This window comes from Balaenoptera physalus, assembly GCF_965194825.1.
Source record: "Balaenoptera physalus genome assembly, chromosome: 11".
Classification (NCBI taxonomy): Eukaryota; Metazoa; Chordata; class Mammalia; order Artiodactyla; family Balaenopteridae; genus Balaenoptera; species Balaenoptera physalus.
In genome coordinates, this window is record NC_138896.1 from 14,557,648 (window position 1) to 14,576,801 (window position 19,154).

At 39.6% G+C, this 19,154-nt stretch overlaps 1 protein-coding gene and 1 long non-coding RNA gene across 3 annotated transcripts in view; both read left to right on the forward strand.

The window, feature by feature from the left end:
- Nucleotides 1-7,070, forward strand: part of RNF144B (ring finger protein 144B) — a 163,870-nt gene extending 156,800 nt beyond the window's left edge. For both annotated transcript variants that reach the window (XM_082415253.1, XM_082415252.1), the window contains exons 6-8: nt 643-787; nt 4,152-4,241; nt 5,743-7,070. In XM_082415253.1, the coding sequence (XP_082271379.1) occupies nt 643-787; nt 4,152-4,241; nt 5,743-5,883 (376 nt within the window). In that variant the 3' untranslated portion in view covers nt 5,884-7,070. The remainder of the gene's footprint in view (nt 1-642; nt 788-4,151; nt 4,242-5,742) is intronic.
- Nucleotides 7,071-16,983: 9,913 nt separating this feature from the next.
- LOC309638856 overlaps nt 16,984-19,154 on the forward strand; it is a 164,542-nt gene continuing 162,371 nt past the window's right edge. The window contains exon 1 of the long non-coding RNA XR_014251357.1: nt 16,984-17,260. This is a non-coding gene — a long non-coding RNA (uncharacterized lncRNA). The remainder of the gene's footprint in view (nt 17,261-19,154) is intronic.

A 19,154-nucleotide genomic window follows, 5' to 3' on the forward strand; every position in this document is an offset into this window, starting at 1 on the left:
GCCTATTCATCTATTTGGAGCAGGTCTTTTCAATGATATTGGGCATTTATTTGAAAGAATTGATGATTGACTCCCTCCAATCCCCTCGGTTTGTTTATTTGCACAGATCATTAGATAGATGATCTCTACCCCCCGCCGCCCCCCGTCCCCCACCCCCCCGTTCGATCCTGAGCTGTTTTTTCCACTGTGTGGCAGACTTCTTGTACTTTTTATTCAGACAGGGTGTGCTCAGAGAATGAAAGACTAATTTGGCAAAACAATGAATTCAATCAGCTGTGGAAAATACAATTACGTAATTCACTCAAAGCCAAAGATAAATAAATTAAGGTTCTTCTTTGTTTTGAGTTATCTGAACAACAAATAAGCGGCATCTCTCCTATTGTTACCCGCACCCTTCCCCTGGGATGGGGAATCAAGCACTGATAGAAAAGAGTTCACTCCCTACCCAATAGGAGCCCTGGGAATTCAGTTGATGACCATAAAGTTGAGTCTAGAAGAGCATATTTAGCTAATTAATTAATTATATTCAGCCCACTTTTCCCATAGCTCTGGTTAGTGCACACCTTGCGGTCCTTGCTTTTTAAAAAATCAGGCAGCGTCCTCCATCCCTCCCCTATAATTTCTCATTCATTTTGTTTCTAGGACCCTCTTCATGACGGAGGCAGAAGCCCCCATTAAGCAATGCCCAGTGTGCCGGGTTTATATTGAACGCAACGAAGGCTGTGCTCAGATGATGTGTAAGAACTGCAAGCACACGTTTTGCTGGTACTGCCTCCAGAACTTGGACGTAAGTTCCACCTGGAAGAGTCTCCCCGTGTGGTCCTTCTCCATCCTGTATCTGTGCGACAGCCAGTATCTGATGGGCTTTCCTTTTAAAATATTGAGCCTGTTCTTGTTCGCCAAAGAAATTTATTTTTCTTAATGAGACATCCTGAGCCTGCTACTTGAGATACCTCTCTTTGATTACCTTAGGTGTGTCACCTTAACTTTAAAGGCAAGCTTTTGTTTTAGGGACATTTCCTGCTTTGGGGGCATTGTCTCATTTTATTATGTAAAGGACTATTAGTGTAGTAGTTTTATATTGCTTTTGTAACCAACTATCACAAACTTGTGGCTTAAAGCAACACAAATTTATTATCATTAGTTCTGTTCATTGGAAGTCTGATATGGATCTCACTGGATTAAAATCAAGGTGTCCTCAGGACTGCATTCTTTCTGGTGGCTCTAGGAGAGGATCCATTTCTTTGCCTATTTTAGCTTCTAGAGGCTGCCTGCATTCCTTGGCTTATGGCTCCTTTTTCCATCTTCAAAGGCAGCATCATCACATCTCGCTGACCCTTCGTCCATGGTCTTAACTTCCAGAGTGATTCCTTCCAACAAGCTGGGAAAACTTCTCTGCCTTTAAGGATCCATGTGATTAGGTTGGGCCCATCTGGATAATGCAGGATAATCTCCCCCATCTCAGGGTCGTTAATCACACTTGCAAAATCCCTTCTGCCATGTAAGGTAACATATTCACAAGTTATGGGGAATAGGCCATTGGCATCTTTAGAGGAGCAGTTATTCTGCCTACCATGATTAGATTGTTTTTTTTCTTTTTGAATTTAAGGAAAAAAGCCATTCAAATCAATGTTATCTCTTAATTATTATCTCATTCATTGGCGTGACAGCGGAATCGTTACTGCTTTCTCAGAGTTCCCTTTCCACATAAAGGGGTCTCATCTAATTCTTTTCCCTCGCCATTCATGAAGTGTGTCTTCTCAAATTCAGGTGGAGCTCCATTCAGTCCAGTGCTGAGGCTAATGGTAACCTCACAGTTAAAAGGTGATGTGAAGGATTGGTGAGACTTTTTTCAATTCTAGTGTTTTACAGTTTGGGGTGGCATAAGTTGTTTATAGATATTCCCTATTTTGGCAATTTGGACCTATAAGACATGTTCATATCAGTGTAAGCCCTCAGTCATGGTTGGATGGGTGGCCGTTCTTTTCTCAACTTTTCATTTTAATTGCTTAGTTTGCTTTAATTTCATGGGCCATTTGTGTAGTGCTTTAGTATTATACACACTCAGTGAGTGAGTGCAGTTAACATGGCATGCATGCTGGCCACCACATGCCTGATTTTTAACTGAAAATTAGATAAGTTGTTTAGGCTGACATCTATGAGTAAGAATCTTAATCAGCTTGATGTCAGGGTTTCAGGAAGAGGTATGCACTGGGGAGGAGAAAGTTGACATTTCAGACTCTAGAAGCCTAGCAGGTCAGGTTGAAAGACATGTTTTCATTCTTTAAAAAAAATCCTATTTATGATAACCCCTTGAATTACAATTATGTTTGATATTTGAGACCTCTCCTAATTCCGAATGAATGATACTCTGGATGAGGGTATGACTCATGATTGTACACCTCTCATGCTTTATAAATGAAAGAAATCTTTTTTGATTTCCTTCAGGTTTAACCAAAACAGTAATTGGATTCATATCCACTAGGAGGCTGAACCCATGAGGTTCTCTTTAGGAGGCAAGAGAGTAAGGGAATAAACATGTGTGCCAGATCCTTTGGCTGAAATATGTTTTGGGTATGTTGTTGCAAAGAACACAGTGTTCTGTCACTTGTGCTGTTCTGGTACACGAGTAAAATGCTACAGATGTGAAATTGCTAGATACACAGCATCTTCTTCTGGTCATTGTGTTTTGAGGTTTCATTTTTCTCAGTTTTAGCCAGGGGGCATTGGCTTGTGGATAATGATGTTTTCCTGTAGACAAGTGTTCCACGTCAGATGGTGGTGTTGATCTTTGTTTATAGGAAAGTTTTAGAGCATGGGTCTAGGAGAAGGGTGATTATCCAAAAGCCAAGCCTGAGACAGACACCAAAAAGAGTGATTTTGAGTTTTGCTGTGGGGAGTTGGGTTTGTTTCTGCCTTGATTCTCATCTCTGCTGTTTCAGAGGATGAGATAGTCTTCATCCTCTGCTTTGGGAACCTCAGAGACTTGTCCCCTTCATTTATATCTTCTCTCTCCTGTGACTTCAACTTCCATTCTCTGCTCTCTAACCTACCCATACATTCAACTGTATCCCATTTAAAAACGAGTAACACTTTTCTCAAGCCTACATCTTTCCCTTACTGCCATTCTATTTCTCTCCTTCCTTTAGAAGCCAAGACTCAAAAAAGCATAATTGCCTCTAGCCGTTGACACTGCAGTCATTGCAGTGACTCAGATTGCCGCCTAGACACACCCTGACTGTATTCTTCCAAGACTGTGAGAGATTCCTTTTGGGTAAAATCCAATGGATACTTCATTCCTCATCTTACCTGGATTCTCCGCTGCCTTTGACATCTCAACCACCTCCGTTCCAGTGATACCATCTCTTCTGATTTCCCTTCTTTGTTTCTGGCCACTGCTCAGTTTCCTTTCCAGGTTTTTCCTTGGCCCTCTCTTAAATGTTTGTGTTCAATAACCTCTTCACTTCTCAGTCTACGCTCTCTGGGTAATCTCATCTACTTCTGTGGTTTCTTCAACCCAAGGACATTGCTTCCCAAGTCTTTTTCCCCAAATCCAGATCTATGTAATCAGCTGTCTTTTGAACAGTACTGCTTAAATGTCTCAAGTATCTCTCAAGTTCAGCACGTCCATACTGTGGTCATCATCTTCCCAACAAAATACATCTCTATGTTGTCACTTCCCTCAGTAAAGTCTTCTACCCAGTGCTTCTCCCTCATCTGTGATTTCTTCTCCCTGTTTCCCCGTCTAGTTAGTTACCTTCTTAATTCTTCATGGCTGTATTTACCTCTTCTCCATCTCAGCCACTGGCATTTTATCTCAGCTGGTTGACTACGAAGCCTTTTAGCTGCCTCATTCGTGGTCCTCTCATTCCATACTGCACCTCTGCTAGAGCTACCTTTCAAAGATAATTGGTCTGGTCGTTCATCTTGTTTAGAATCAATGGAGTCTCAAGGACTATCATCTGTTTTCACTCGATGATTTGTAAAATTACTAAGATACTGTCTAAGGATTGTCAGCTTGGAGTTCCTACAGGCCGTCGTTAATATCACCAGCAAGAGCCTTTGCTTCCAGTGAGGTGATCTGATGGGGTTAGTATCCTGTTTCTCAACTCAAAAGTGCATGTTTACTGAAACCTCTCTTTGCTTTTCAGAATGACATTTTCCTCAGACATTATGACAAAGGGCCGTGTCGGAATAAGCTCGGCCACTCGAGAGCCTCAGTGATGTGGAACCGAACACAGGTACCCTGACCTTAAAAGGAGCGTGAGAGAAACCAGACTTAGGAGGGGTTAAAAAGCCCACCTACTCATCCTCCCCACTCCATTCCCTACTTACCCAGCCCAGCCTGAGAGGTTCTGGGGAACTTCTGGTGCCTGAAGTTAATTCATGAGCACAGTCTCCTAGAGGAGAGGTGGAGGGGCAGGGCGACAGAGCAGCCAAGTAATTAACAGTGACCAGCAGAACGAAGACAAATGCTCGTTCTTCCTGAAAAAACAGAGAGAATGACCTTCCCAAAGCCCTTTGAGGCATATTTGCTATGAAAGACAGGGCTCTAAAATCCCATGAGCCAGACTTCCCTGGTGGCACACATTGTCCGCCTGCCAATGCAGGGGACATGGGTTCGAACCCTGGTCCAGGAAGATCCCACATGCCGCGGAGCAACTAAGCCCGCGTGCCACAACTACTGAGCCTGTGCTCTAGAGCCTGCGAGCCACAACTACTGAAGCCCGCGCGCCTAGAGCCTGTGCTCTGCAACAAGGGAAGCCACCGCAGTGAGAAGCCCACGCACTGCAAAGAAGAGTAGCCCCCGCTTGACACAACTAGAGAAAGCCCGCGTGCAACAATGAAGACCAAATGCAGCCAAAAATAAATAAAATAAATAAATTTATTAAAATAAAATAAAATCCCATGAGCCCCTGCTGGGGCTTAGATCCCTCTGTACATATCATTGTGTGTTTACGTGGCAGGTTCAGAGGGAGTCCTGGTTTATTTTTAATAGTGTTTTATTTATTTATTTATTTATTTATTTAAGGCCGTGTTCCTTTTGAGGGAGTCAGTGTTCATAGCCTAGTAACCATTATTAACATCCCTCTAAGACTGTTGAAGAAACAGGTAGAGAGGGCGCCAACGCCAACAATTCATGATCCCACTGGGCTTGCGCCAGAGCCTGGGTTAGCATTTGCTTAGTCCTTCTCACCTTCACTTTAGTCCTTGGTATCTCCCTGATTTACATCCAGTTCAGACCATTGCTGGGCACTGGCTAGAAGTCCCCATAATTGTAACTGCTTTATGTGCCTGAGATGGTGTCTTAGTTCGAGCTGCTATAACAAAATACCCTAGACTGGGCGGCTCAAACCACAAATTTATTTCTCACGGTTCTGAAGACTGGAAGTCTGAGATCAGGGTGCCAGTGTGGTTGGGTTCTGGTGAGGACCCTCTTCATGGTTTACAGATGGCCATCTTCTCACTGTGTCCTCACATGGCAGAGAATGGAGAGAGAAGAAGCAAGCTCTCTGCTGTCTCTTTTTATAAGGGCACTAATCCCATCATGAGGACACCACCCTCATGTCCTAATTACCTACCAAAGGCCCCCATTTCCAAACATCATCATATTGGGGATTAGGGTTTCAACCTATGAATTTGCGGGGCGGGGGGGCGGACACAAACAGTCCACAGCTGATGGTAGAGTGTAGACATAGGAAGATTGAACTGCTGAAATAGTCTTTTCTTCTACATTTCCAGGTGGTCGGGATTCTTGTGGGGTTGGGCATCATTGCCTTGGTGACTTCACCCTTGCTGCTCCTGGCTTCCCCATGTATAATCTGTTGCGTCTGCAAGTCCTGTCGGGGCAAGAAGAAAAAGCATGACCCATCCACAACCTAAAGATCTCCGTTCGTATCCGTGTGCCACAGATGTCTGGGTTATACAAGACAGCACAGTGATAAAGCCCCACTTAGTGAACTCGCCTCCCCTTCTTTGCCAAACTTTGGAAGTGCCTCTGTGTCCAGACTTTGAACTTGCCTGCCCACCTTTGGCATCCAAAAAGGCCAAGCGCTGGTGCGTGTGTTCCTGTGTGAAGAGAACCGAGTTCAGCAGTCCAGGCCATGTCTGTGGAGCGTGTTGGGAAGCTTTGGGGTTGATGGGGAGGAACTAACACATCATCATGCTATCGTCTGAAGGATCCTGCTGGACCGTTCAACTTCCAGCCACATTCAAGGAGCCTGAATGAACACTTGGTGTAATAAATGTGCTGCCAGTTATGACAACACACATGCTAACTGAGAAGCCAGAGTCTGTTGTGTTGATTTGACCATCATGAGAAGCATGAGGAAAACCTCCTGTAGGAGGGGAAGAATCAGGCTGTTTAAGGGGAAATTCTTGTAAGAATTGTAATTCTTGTAAGAATTATAAGAGAGCTGCCTATCTTAGGAGCTGGTATGGCGGTTCTGCCTCTGCCAGTTACAGGGTGTGCTGATTCCCCAGGAACTTGGTGGAAACACAATAGGTTTCTCCTGTGTGGTCTCAGTGTCAAGCAGGAGAAACTGCTATGCAGAGGAAGTTGTCCCTTCCCAGGAAAAGGGCTGCAGCAGGTAAAACAATCTGGTCTAATTTAGTATCTCTCCCCTGGATGATAAACTTTTCTTACAGCTGGTAGCTGTGGTCTACAGGATTGTTTTATATGAAGTATGGGTAAAGTGGCAGAGATTCAAAATCATCATCATAGGTATCAGGGACCTTTCTTGAGCTCTCTGTTCATGCACCCAACAGATTTAGAATTGGACCTGCAAGTACACACCGAGAGTGAATATTAAAGTCCATAGGTATATCTAGAATCTGTATAACTTGCTGCCTACCTAGAGTTTCTATTCATTGGGCATGAATGGATTTACCCAGTAGTACACACAAAATAAATGTTTACTTAAAAGCTATTCTTCTGGGACTAATATGGTTTATTATAAATCAACCTAAATATTTTTTGCATATTATATATGTAAATTTTGGTTACAAGTTCATAAGTTACCTGAAGGTTTTGACTCATAAATATAACTCTTTTAAAATAGTACAATGTGCCATCCCAGTTTGTAAAAACGCTAATTGATAATCAAGTTGTTTATGTATTTTCAAACACAATTCAGAGCAGCTCTCTTCCCAGCAGCAAAGTTTTGCTCTTTCAGCATCTGTTAGGGCAATCAGAGTACTTTTTGTATGTACAGGGCACTGATAAAACAACAAAAATATCTGAGAAACAAAATGTAAATGCTTTATATATCTTAAATAGTTTGGGTTTGTATCACCTCATTGTGGCTTATTTTTCCCATTATACTATTAGTCAGATTTTGAATAAATGAGTTTTGAAAAGACAGTAACTTTTACTATAGTTTCCATTAGCAAAGTAACCTGGTGCTTCGTGAGAACCGTATTAAATGTTAGTGGACTGCTCTCCTTGAAGCTAGGGGTACCACATCAGGACCTATCAGGACCTATTTTCTGAGGTAACTGGGTAACTAGACTATTAAATTGCTGCTATCCTGGACCTGTTATTAAAGAACGATGCTTTGCTTATGTAATGGATTGTATTCTAAGTGGGCATGTGTATATTTAAGAAACTTTAATTCACATGTACATATTGATATCTGATATATGTATAGTACATCTATTGGTTGTGTACATTTTAATTTACTGTTTGTATAGAACATAGATGAGAACTCTGGGAAAACTTTTGAATGGCCACCAACCCCAAAATATTTTAAATTATTCATTAGGAATTTCTCAATATTAAGTGTCTTTATTTTCCTTTGAAACTCTAAACACTTCAGGAAAAAAAATCAATCTCTTCTTCTAGCACTGTATTTCATATTAGTACAAATATAAATGGATATATATTTGAGTAACTTGCTTTTTCTTACACTGCCTTATTATAGTACAGGGCATTTATAACTGCTCAGGGGATCACAGGAACTCAACTGAAATTGAATTTTTGTACCAAGAATGTCAGTCATGGCAATGTACTCCCCCATATTAATAGTCTTCAAGCTGGGTTCCACAAAGAATCTTTAAACAGGGGCTGATTTCAAGTAACCTAAAATTCTATGTTATCTGAGGCAGAGCTCCTGAATTTGGAGTAAAAGTGGAAGAAATCATCTATGCTATTTCCTTGACAAATTGAAGGACTATGTCTTCTCATAGAGATACTATAAAAGAATTAGCTTACTTTTTTGTGGGGAGTGGGAAGTGTTTGTCAAATAGATTTAAAATAACTGGATTTAGAGGGACTTCCCTGGTGGTCCAGTGGTTAAGACTACGTGTTTCCACTGCAAGGGACACGGGTTTGATCCCTAGTCAGGGAACTAAGATCCCGCAAGCCATGCAGTACAGCCAAAAAATATATATAACATAAAATAATTTTAAAAAAGAACCGAAGTAGAGAATAGCTGAAAATAACTGGATTTAAGTTTTTAAATGTTGAAAAGTGCCTGAAAACTGGTGACTTCTTCCTTAAAGCGCTCATCGATTTGGCCTGTGTGAGATTGTCGGAATCAACAGGAGCAGGTTGGTTGGTTAAAACCCACGTATATTTCCAGTGCATCAAAGGGTGAGATGCAAGCCAGTCTAGAGATTGTGTTTATAATGGGGAAAGCTGGCAACTTTGATAACAGGGACTGATGTTTTCATTTTGTATAACTGGCCAGAGAAAGGGTTTACCCTTGTCGCCTTCCTCTCTTTGTCAGCTCTGTCCTTCCCTAGTGATTCTCTGTCCGTCCTAGGAAGAAATATGGGTCTATGTAATTATCTTTGGATGTTGTGGCAGAAGATCGTTTTGTTTGAAGTAGTGTAGTCCATTTGAAATAGAAATTAAACAAATCCTTCACCACATTGTAATCTAGATGGGATAACTCACCATCCAGAAAAGCTATTGGATGTAATTCCATAACGTTTAGCTGTTGCCCCTTCTGGGGACTTTTCCCATTGTTATTAGGCAGGAAGGTGAAGAGGAAAACCACATGGAAACAAGTTTTAGAATCTTAGGCATCCTATTTGTTCATGCCATGGGTGTTTGCTCCCGACTTGAAATCTCTAGTTTGAAAGAGGCCTTTGAAAAACCAACAATTCACAGTGTGGATTTTCTTGTCGCTGGCATCACAAAAATCTCACCTATTCAGGTTTGAAAATCTACATGTTTATTTGAATGTAAATCACCATTTCTTAGAACCCCAATTGTCTCTTAAAAACTATACAGAATCTAGATATGTATTACTTTAGCCTTCCCTACGCAGTGCTTCTAAAAGACTTTCTGTTCATGAATGGATGCCTTTATGTGTATAGAATTTGTGTATATGTGTAGCTTTAAAGATAGTTTCAGAATGCCTTCGATGAATGACATTTTATAAAGCTGTTACTGTTGATATCTATAGGCTGTTACATCTCATGTTGATTCATGATCCAGAAAGTTTTGTTATGTATTTAAGAAATTGCTGTAGTATTATATTTTTCCAAGTATTTGAGAGGAAAATAGCTGTTTTCGTCTCTCTGGCCCCAATAAATGTGGAGCAGGAAATCAAGTGTGTTATTTTTTGTTATGCTGCATGTTTTTAGACACGTTCAGTTTTATCATCCAGGAGCCAACCAAGTCATTATTAAATCTTAGGTTCGGAACTGACAAAAAAGTAACCTAATCTGCAATACCATATATGGAAGTAACTCTTGCTACCTTGTTTCTTAGAAGAAATAGGAGCAAGTGTGATGCCTTCACTTGTTGCAGACTTTCTGTTGTGTGTGTGATACTTCACACTGCCAATGCACAGGCATTGATCATTATCCAGAAGAATAACCAATAATTTAGGTCTTTGGTCATCCTAGTAAAAAATGCTGCCAGGCATCAGAGCTATCAGTTCTGTAAAATACGTGTTGAGCTCCGTGCGCTCTAAGGTCAGTTTTAACCTCCCAAAAGTGTGTTAGAGGAATGTGTTTCCTTGTTATGATTTTTAAAGAAAGGATTTACAGGTAGAGGGTTAACTTCAGGTCATTTCCATTTGATTAGTATTCAAGGCAGGACTCGCCTGAAGTTGAGTGCCAGAAGTTGGTTAACAACTAGGACTTGTGTCTCTGCAAAACTGGAAACTCACATTCCTATACTGGTGTTGATGCCTTTTTGCTGAATGTTATTTGCTTCTAATATGATACCTGAGCACAAAGGTTTACAATTGACTTATAATTCAAATTTCATTTTCTAAGCATTCAGTTTGGAGGAAATCAATAAGATCATTTAAAAACATTTTTGGGTTATCATTTCTTAATTTGCTTAATCGTCTCCTAGAATGTCAACATTATTTCATTTTTAAAGTGTGCTTATTATTTGCTGAACTTGAATTTGCATTTCCAAAGAATTATTGAATGAACCATTTTATACAGCAGTGATTTTAATTAATCCCCTAACCAACAAACTCATTGCAATGTAAATTATGAATCTAGTGAGTTTGGAGGGAATTATAATTAGGTTTTCCTGTAATTCAATTATTTTCATTTGTTAGATAATAAATCTAGGTTTTTTTAAGACCCTAAAGATAGTATCCAGCTCTACATTATGAGAAAGAAATGAATTTCTTTGAATAATTTAATAGTAACTATAGTATGTTTTATTTATATATTTTTGTGTATGCTTTTTAAAGAACTTTTGAGAACAATATTATGAAATAAGTGGGGCAGATATTGGATCTACTTCATAGAGAAAGCAATAGTTTTGTGTACATGTCCTGCCAGGGGTCATACTATTTATAAGTGACAGATAGAAAAAGAATGCCACAGGAGTTCCCTGGTGACCTAGTGGTTAGGATTGTGGGCTTTTTACTGCTGTGGCTCAGGTTTAATCCCTGGTCAGGCAACTGAGATCCTACAAGCAGCGTGGCCAAAAAAAAAACACCAGCTAGTAATTCTGAGCTTGCCTTTACTCTCAGGTCTGTGAGTCCCAAGAAAATGTCCTCCTCTTCCAATTGCCTGCATCAATGAAGGTATGTATAAGAGAATGTGTTATTTCAAATAATCATTTAGAGTCTGTGTTTTGGTGTGTCTGACAACATGCCTAGGGCAAAGGGCCACCCCCTGAGATCGACCCCAGTCACTCCTTGGGGTTCATCTAGAGAAGGGCAGGAGACAGGAGACGGTGATTCCTTAGAGAAGTAATGCAGGGGTGTGTATCTGATTTGCTAATGTTGGAACTAGAATTATAGCTGCGTCCATGTACTTAATCCAAAAGCCAAAGTGTTTACCTCTTCCCCACAAATACGAGGTCCATTGTCATCAGTTCCTTTTAATGTTTACAATCAAGACTCAATGTGATTAACTCAGATCCAAATTCTTCCCTATTAACATTACTAACTTGTACTCTAAAGTGTATTTGTGGCCTAGAATTAAATAAATCAGTCGATTGGCAGTTTCAAAAGCAAGAAAAGAGGCTCTAAATAATGAAATTAATGAATTTCTGATCTGTATAAAGACATGCTTTGAATTCCATTTTCTGCATAAACTTTGTCTTTCAGTTTTATGAGCTTTCCTTTTTCTGTGTGTTAAAACTAGGATTCAGGCTTTTGATGAGAAGCAGATTAAGTCTAATGTTAGCCATTGTATCCTGTGGTTCCTTACTGACCTGTCATGATTTGAGGGGGTATATTTTCTTTTGGGGGGAGTGGATGGGTGGTTGACATTAATGCTATTGAACATATTTAGATAAAACAAACATGAAGATTTTCTCGAGGTGAGTTGTGAGACATCTGATTATTCATCAGCCTGGACTGATTTTTTTGAAGTCAAGCCAGTTTGCTTCACTAAAAGCAAACAAGTCCAGAAATCCACACACTGCCCTGCATGGTGTGTCCCAAATTCCAGCCTGGCCCTAGGACTTTGGCACCACAAGGGCACGTGAGCAAAGTTGGGAGAGTGTTGGTAAATCTGTGTCACCCCAGGCACAGAACCAGCAGGCGACGTCCTCTGTTCTCCCTGCCTTCTGCTAATCCAGGTGGTGTGGGGTTGGGGGACAGACAGCCAGCTTGTAATAAATGGCTTCAGTTCCAGGCCTGGCTTTGCTTGTGACTGCTGGTGTGGTTTGGGGCCAGCCATTTATCACATGGTGTCATTTTGTCCATTTTAACTCAGGCTTAGGAGGATAGGATGAGATCATGAATGTCAAAGTGCTTCTAAGTGTTCTTTGTTAGGAGGGGAGAGGAGGGGGAGCCATTGTACTGTGTGTGCTGTGGCTGTGAGTGTGGGTGATGGGTTTGTAGTCAGACACTCTTTCCAAAGGAGAAAAGAGAACTAACGGGGGGGGGTCCCCAAAATATATTTCAAGCTTGTGAATGTGTGTGAGGTAGGAATGACCTCCTCAGTAAATATGTTGTCTTTTTAGATTTAAAATATTCCTTCATGTCACTTTTTCACAAATATTTCACAAGCATGTAGCTAATTTTATGCTCCATTAAAATGGAGGATATGTGGAGAAAGAAATGCGTTCATAAAAGCACAAAAATTTTTCTTGGGGGAGGTTTATGGTAAAAACTTGCATTTACAAGATTTCTTATGGTGTGCAAAGTACTTTGAATCACATTTCCATTGGCTCTTCATACTATTCTGGGAAGTAGCTATTAATATGCCTCTCCCCCGATTTACAGATGGGAGCTGAGACTCAGGGGCTAGGTGACATGGCACAAGTTCATAAAGTGGGTTGGTGGCAAAGCTAGAATTTGAACCCACATCTTGCATGAGCCAGCTAAGGGCCTCTTAGCATTATTTTAATTTTTAAAATAGTGGCTTAAAGCAACACATCCATTAATCTCAGTTTCTGTACATCAGAAGTTTGGCGTGATGTAGTTGGGTTCTCAGCTCAGGCTCTCACTGGGCTGAAGATCAAGGTGTTGGCCCAAGTGTATTTTAATTTGGGGCTCGGGGTTCTCTTCCAGGCTCACTGGTTGTTGGCAGAATTCAGTTCGTTCTCATGCCTTCTGTGTGGTGCCCTCCATCTTCAGGCCACATCGAGTCCTTCTTATAATTCAGATCTCTTTGACATCCTCTTCAGCTGCATCTTTCTGACTTCCATAATTTTAAATTATAAAGTGGCCAATGGGAACATGTTTGTCATTTTCAATAGGAAATTTAACTTTTTGCCCTTCTGTTTCCCTGCCCCTTGAAGCCAAGCAGTTTGCAGACGTGATAGTATCAACTAGAAGAAATCACAAACTCAGGGAAGAGTTGAAAGCAATATCTAGCTTTCTACAAGGGAACTGCTGATCTGAATTTTCAGTTAAGCCTAGCATGGCCAAGGTTTTAACAGTAACCCTGCTTCTGGCTGGCGTCCTTGAGAGGTCTGCTTGGTCTTTACGTGAGACAGATTTTTCCACATGGGCTTAGAAGAAAACCTGATCTCATCTTTCTGAAAAACCTTCAGAAGATTCAGGATTGGACTGAACCTTGTGTTGGATTCAGGAAGGACAACTCCTTTCAAGAGTTGACTTGAAGTACAGGATGGTGTTTCCACCCAGGTCAGACCAATAAAGCACTGGATTTCAGTTAACCAGTTGCTGCATGTTGTTGAAGGACCTGCCCTGAAAGTCAAGGTCATCACCTCTTCCATTTTCCTGCCCCAATGCAGGAATACAGACCCTGACCAGACACTTTAGATGTTTTAAAGTAGAATGGCCATTTTTCTGACTAGAAATGGAAGACTAGAGGGAGGTGTGAGACCTCTACTAGTTCCTTTTGGCTTTGGACATTTTACAATTTATCTTGGCCTCAGTTTCCTCATCTTGAAAATTGGAAGTGATTATTTTCTAGGTCCACTTCAAATCTAACCTTTTGTGTAAGATGGAAAAGATTACTAGCACCCATTGTGAGCCTCATATACATGAGAATAGTACACAAAAGGGAAATTCTCCTTATTAGACAAGGAACTGGTAATTACTGGAAGAAGCTTCCAGGCACAAAATTATAGATAATTCCAGAAGCATGTGAAATACGCTACAAGTTTATTTAAAATAAGAAAATTCAAAGAACAATGGTTGAACTTTGGTTTGTTTACAGCTCTTGATGGCTGAAAAGACAGCAAAAGTTGTTTGGGGAATTTTCAGGGATGTGTTTCCTCTAGTACTTATATTAAAAACATCAGAACCTCAGTATCCTTATTTTAAACACACAATGGACTATTTATTCTGAGTGCATCAGTCTGAGGAGTCTTTTTAACATTCAGTTGCTTGGTATTGATTAATTTATCTCTATGTTTCCTGTACACATGGCATGTTCTGTGAATTGAATTAAATTTACGGCACATATGTACATGTGTTAATGGATGTGTTATAGGATAGTATATATGATAGTATATTTACCTATCTATATATCTAGTGTGTGTGTGTGTGTGTGTGTGTGTGTGTGTGTGCGCGCGTGTAGTAGACAGATAGGTGGATGGATGGGCACATCTACTTAGGAACAAAGAAATTTTTATTCAGACTTAATAAATTTTATTTTCAAAAGTAGAACACAAAACTACTTCTGGATTTCAAAAACAGTAAACTAAAAATCAAAAGCTAAATCAATATTCAAAAAATGCTTTAAAATTTTGACTTTTAAACATTTGAGATTTAATTTTAAGAATGGTCACACTAAAACTCATTTCTAATATTTAAATCTGATGTCACAAATATATCATAACCAAGCAAGTAAAATAAAGACTTAAACAAATCTTCAGGTTTAATTTCTATTACCCATTTTAATGAAAACAAAAATGTGTGTTGATTGCATCTTAAAATAAAAATGGGGAAATAAAGGGAAATGATTGTATTCTTTCCTTACTGCTCATTTATAATCTACAGGGTATTTCTCGAATGTTTCCACATAAACATCCTCAACTGATATAAGAACACGAACTCACCCTTGGAAGGAAGAGAATGACCTGAAAGCATTGCCCAAAGTGAACTGCTGAGGACTAGAAACTTTTTGACATCTCCTGTTTTATTTTTTAATTTTGTCTTTAACATTCATCTAAAATTATAATCTGGTCCTTATTATTTTGATTTCATTTTAAAGATAACATTGTAAATTACCTAAGTAAAATTCACTTCTTAAAGATGCTTCACCTTTGCCTTGTTTCCTCCAGGACATGGCCCATCTGTAGCTGAACACACTGAAGAAGGCAAGTCTATTAGGTTACCATTCTCATTATGAAGCAAGTATTCAGTGCCGTCTTTGTACAAACACATGTGTGGAAATTAGTTGCCTAAAGTGACTTAGTCTGGTTTAGGAGAAAGAACACTTCGGGCTATAGAAAGATGAATAACCATATCAGGTCATGCCTGATAGATGCCAGGTGAGTGGCTGAGGTATGTGTTAGGAGCATGTGGAGGTGGATAGATATTGCTGAAACTTTTTGGTTAGAGCTTTACAGATACAGTACTGGATCAGGGCTTTGAAAGGTTGTTAGGATTGTGATTGCAAAGAAGGAGACAAGGGCATTACGGAGAGGGGGCATGATGAGAACACGGTGGCTTGAGGATTGATAACTAGCCTAATTAAGCTGAAACAAAGCACTTGTAGAACAGAGGAAAGCCAGAAAATGACGAGGAAAAAGGGACTCTTGGGTGCCAGGCTCAGGAGTTGGTGGGTTCTTATCACATTGGGGAGCTGAGTAACAGTTCTGAGCTTGAAGGGTGATATGTGCAAAGGTACACTTTAGCAGGTTAATCTAACAGCACTGTGCTGGTTGAATTCCAAGGGGGAAAGCTGGAAGTAGCATGATTAGTTAGGGGGACACTGCACTAGTCTAGAGGTATCATTTAATGAAGACCTGGTTCAGAGAAAGGAAAAAAAAACAAATGAGAAAAATGTTTATACACACACATATATGGCAGTTTGTTTTATATATATATATATATACATATATATATGTTTATATATATATATATAAATATAACGGTAGCATTTTGGTGGTTATATCACCTACAAAATAAGTACTTTTAAAAAGTATTACACTATCATTTTCTTAGTTGAACATTATTACTACATTGAATCTTAAAGCCTCCGTACAATTGCTATCAGTTTTTACCTAGAGCCAGTTTAGAAAAGGTTATATTAATGTGAGGCTTACTCATAGGATTTTCCCTTAAATCGTTTTTGAAACAAAACGGAGAATAAATAAAATTACTCATAGGGCATGATGAGAGAGCCAGACCGAATGTAGAAAAATTGTATGGGGGATATGTTTCTACTTGGTTTTATAACTTTAGGTAATTCATTAGAAAGTAGAGAGCACAGGAGAGTTTCTTACATTAATGAATTCATTAGGGTTTAAGAAATGCTTTCAACCAAACTACCTTCTCCTTTTTTAGGGAAAGCTGGAAACACAAAGTACACAACCAGCTTGACAAAGACCGGAAATGGAGCTGAGTTCTGAAAGTCCTTTGAGGAAGTTAATTGACCATGTTGTTTTCATTTACTTGGAAAGGAATTCCCTTTGAAAGTGCAGTGAGGTGTGTCTTTCCCCTTTCTTAGCTGCCACTCTGTCTGATAATAAGATAAACTGATGTAATCTTATGTTATATACTTTAGTATTTATTGTATGTGAAGGACTAAAGCTTGTAGCAATATCACTTAGCTCAGTGATTCTATTTTGCAAAGGATGATTAACCCATTCTCATTAGAATATTCTTTTGCCCTTTGCCCATGGAAATCTTTTGCTCTCTGTACATCAAACACAGTAGCTGTTGGAGCTCTGCTTACTACAGCTGAACACAGACGCCAGGGAAGAGAGGGGAAGAACACTGAAATCTGGCCAGTTTGGTGGTTTGTTAATCAATACCCATTATTTCAGGAGGAAAAAAAGGAACAGTTGCATATAATGATCAGAGACCAACATGGCCATCCCTATAACAAATAGCAGGAGAGCTCAGCCTCCGCCACCCACCCCCACCCCCACCCCCATCGTTCTTTTTTTTTTTTTTATAAATTTATTTATTTATTTTTGGCTGCATTGGGTCTTCGTTGCTGTGCGTGGGCTTTCTCTAGTTGCAGCTAGCGGGGTCTACTCTTCGCTGCGGTGCACAGGCTTCTCATTGCAGTGGCTTCTCTTGCTGTGGAGCACAGGCTCTAGGCGCCCAGGCTTCAGTAGTTGTGGCACGTGGGCTCAGTAGTTGTGGCTTGCGGGCTCTAGAGCGCAGGCTCAGCAGTCCCCTCATAGTTCTTGCATGCTGATCAACTGATGCTCGGGAAGGAAAAGTAAAACTTGGAGGTATGCTTGGACAGTTTTCCTAATTTCTTCCATGGACATTGGTATATGTAAATCAATTGTTAATAGTTTTGTTGTATTGAGAGGGTGAAGAATTGAGTGATATAGAGACATCTTTTATAATTAAAAACAATCTCTGATTCTCAGAATGATGCTTTTATCTGGTTTCCTCTCAGTTGTTTCTTTTTGTTTGTTTGTTTTTGTTTTTTGGGGGTTTTTTTGTTTGTTTGCTTTTTCTTAATAGCCAGATATTTGTCTGTTTTCTTAGTTTTTTCAAACAGCTATTGGATTTATTAATTTTATTTTGCTTTCTAATTCATTAATTTATTTTAAATATTTATTATATTTTCTCTACTTAATTTTTTAATTTTATTTACTTCTTGTGTTAAATGCTTCACTTATTTTCGTTCTTTCTTGTTTAGCTATAAAAGCATTTAAAGGTATGATTTTTCCTTTCAATACAACTTTGATAGCATCCAAAATATTTTAATAAATGCCACTTAAGAACTATTTCTTTGGGGACTTCCCTGGTGGTCCAGTGGTTAAGACTCTGCGCTTCCAATGCAGGGGGTGCAGGTCCAATCCGTGATTGGGGAACTAAGATCCCACATGCCTCATGGCGCAGCCAAAAACAAAAGCAAAAAAACCTATTTCTTTGTTTACTATAGTCTTGTGGGTCTTGTGGACACAAACCTCACTGGCTCTCAGAGCTAGGTATTTTGGGGGTCATCCTTCAGGTGGAAGTCCTAGTTCTAAAAGTTGAGGTGCTAGATGTTTGGTCCAAACTCTGATTCCTCAGAGAGAAGCTGGGAGTTGTGCATTCCTCCTCAATTGTATGTCACTATGCCAGGGGTGGGGTTTACGGTGAGAATATATCTCAGCCTTTCCTACCCATTTCCGTGTGGGTGTTTTCTTGTTTGCCTGGTGCACAGGAGTTGATCAGCTCATTTCCAGATTTCTTTCAGAGGGAATTGCTCTGTGTGTAGTTGTACGTTTGCTGTGTCTGTGAAAGGAAGTAGGTTCAGGAGCCTCCTATGTCAGCATCTTCTTCTTCTGAAGGGTACAAAGTTTGATATATAAATATCAAATCTTGCTTATTAATGCTATTATACAATTCTGTTTTATCTTTGTTTGCTATTAGTCTACTTTATCTACATGAGAGGAAGGTATTCGTTTCCCTCTCCCCCATGCTCTCATTTTTATCAATTCCCTTGTATTTCTGGTGGCTTTTGCTTATGTGTTTTTAAAACTATTTTATTTAAGTCAAAATAAGATTCATATTTTAATACATGTTAGCATATATTATTAACATAAAATTTAAAAATACAATAGCGTAATAACAACAGAGCCTCTGACCTCTTTCCATCTTTAGTCCACTCCCCAGGCAACCTTTAATCAGTTTGGTTCTGTGTTCATCTAGTGGTGCCTCTATAAGTCTAAATAGTATGTATACACCACAAATTCTTGTTTGGGAAGTTCCTTTTAATATAACCACAATATGAATTGATTTCTTGCTACTAGTTATGAGGATTTAGCTCACTTACACAAACTCCCTCCTATCCTTCCTACCTCCTCCCAATATTGTTACGTCATTACTTTTAATTCCTTTCTTGGTTACCTTTACAAGCTTAAGAATTAAAACCTCCATTTCCTTTCCCATCCACTAGACTGTATCTTGACTCCCTACTTTGTAAAAAAGGCTGTTAACATCCTTAATCCTTCCTTCCTCCTTTTCTCCTCACCCTCTCCCAGTTTTAATTTGTAAAATCTATCAGTGGTACTTTTAATGTTTTTAGTAAAAACAAAGGAGAAAGGATAGTATAGTGGCAAGAACTCTGCCTCTAAAGCCAGAGTATCTGGAGGTTTGACCCACACATTACTATCTGCATGACCTTGG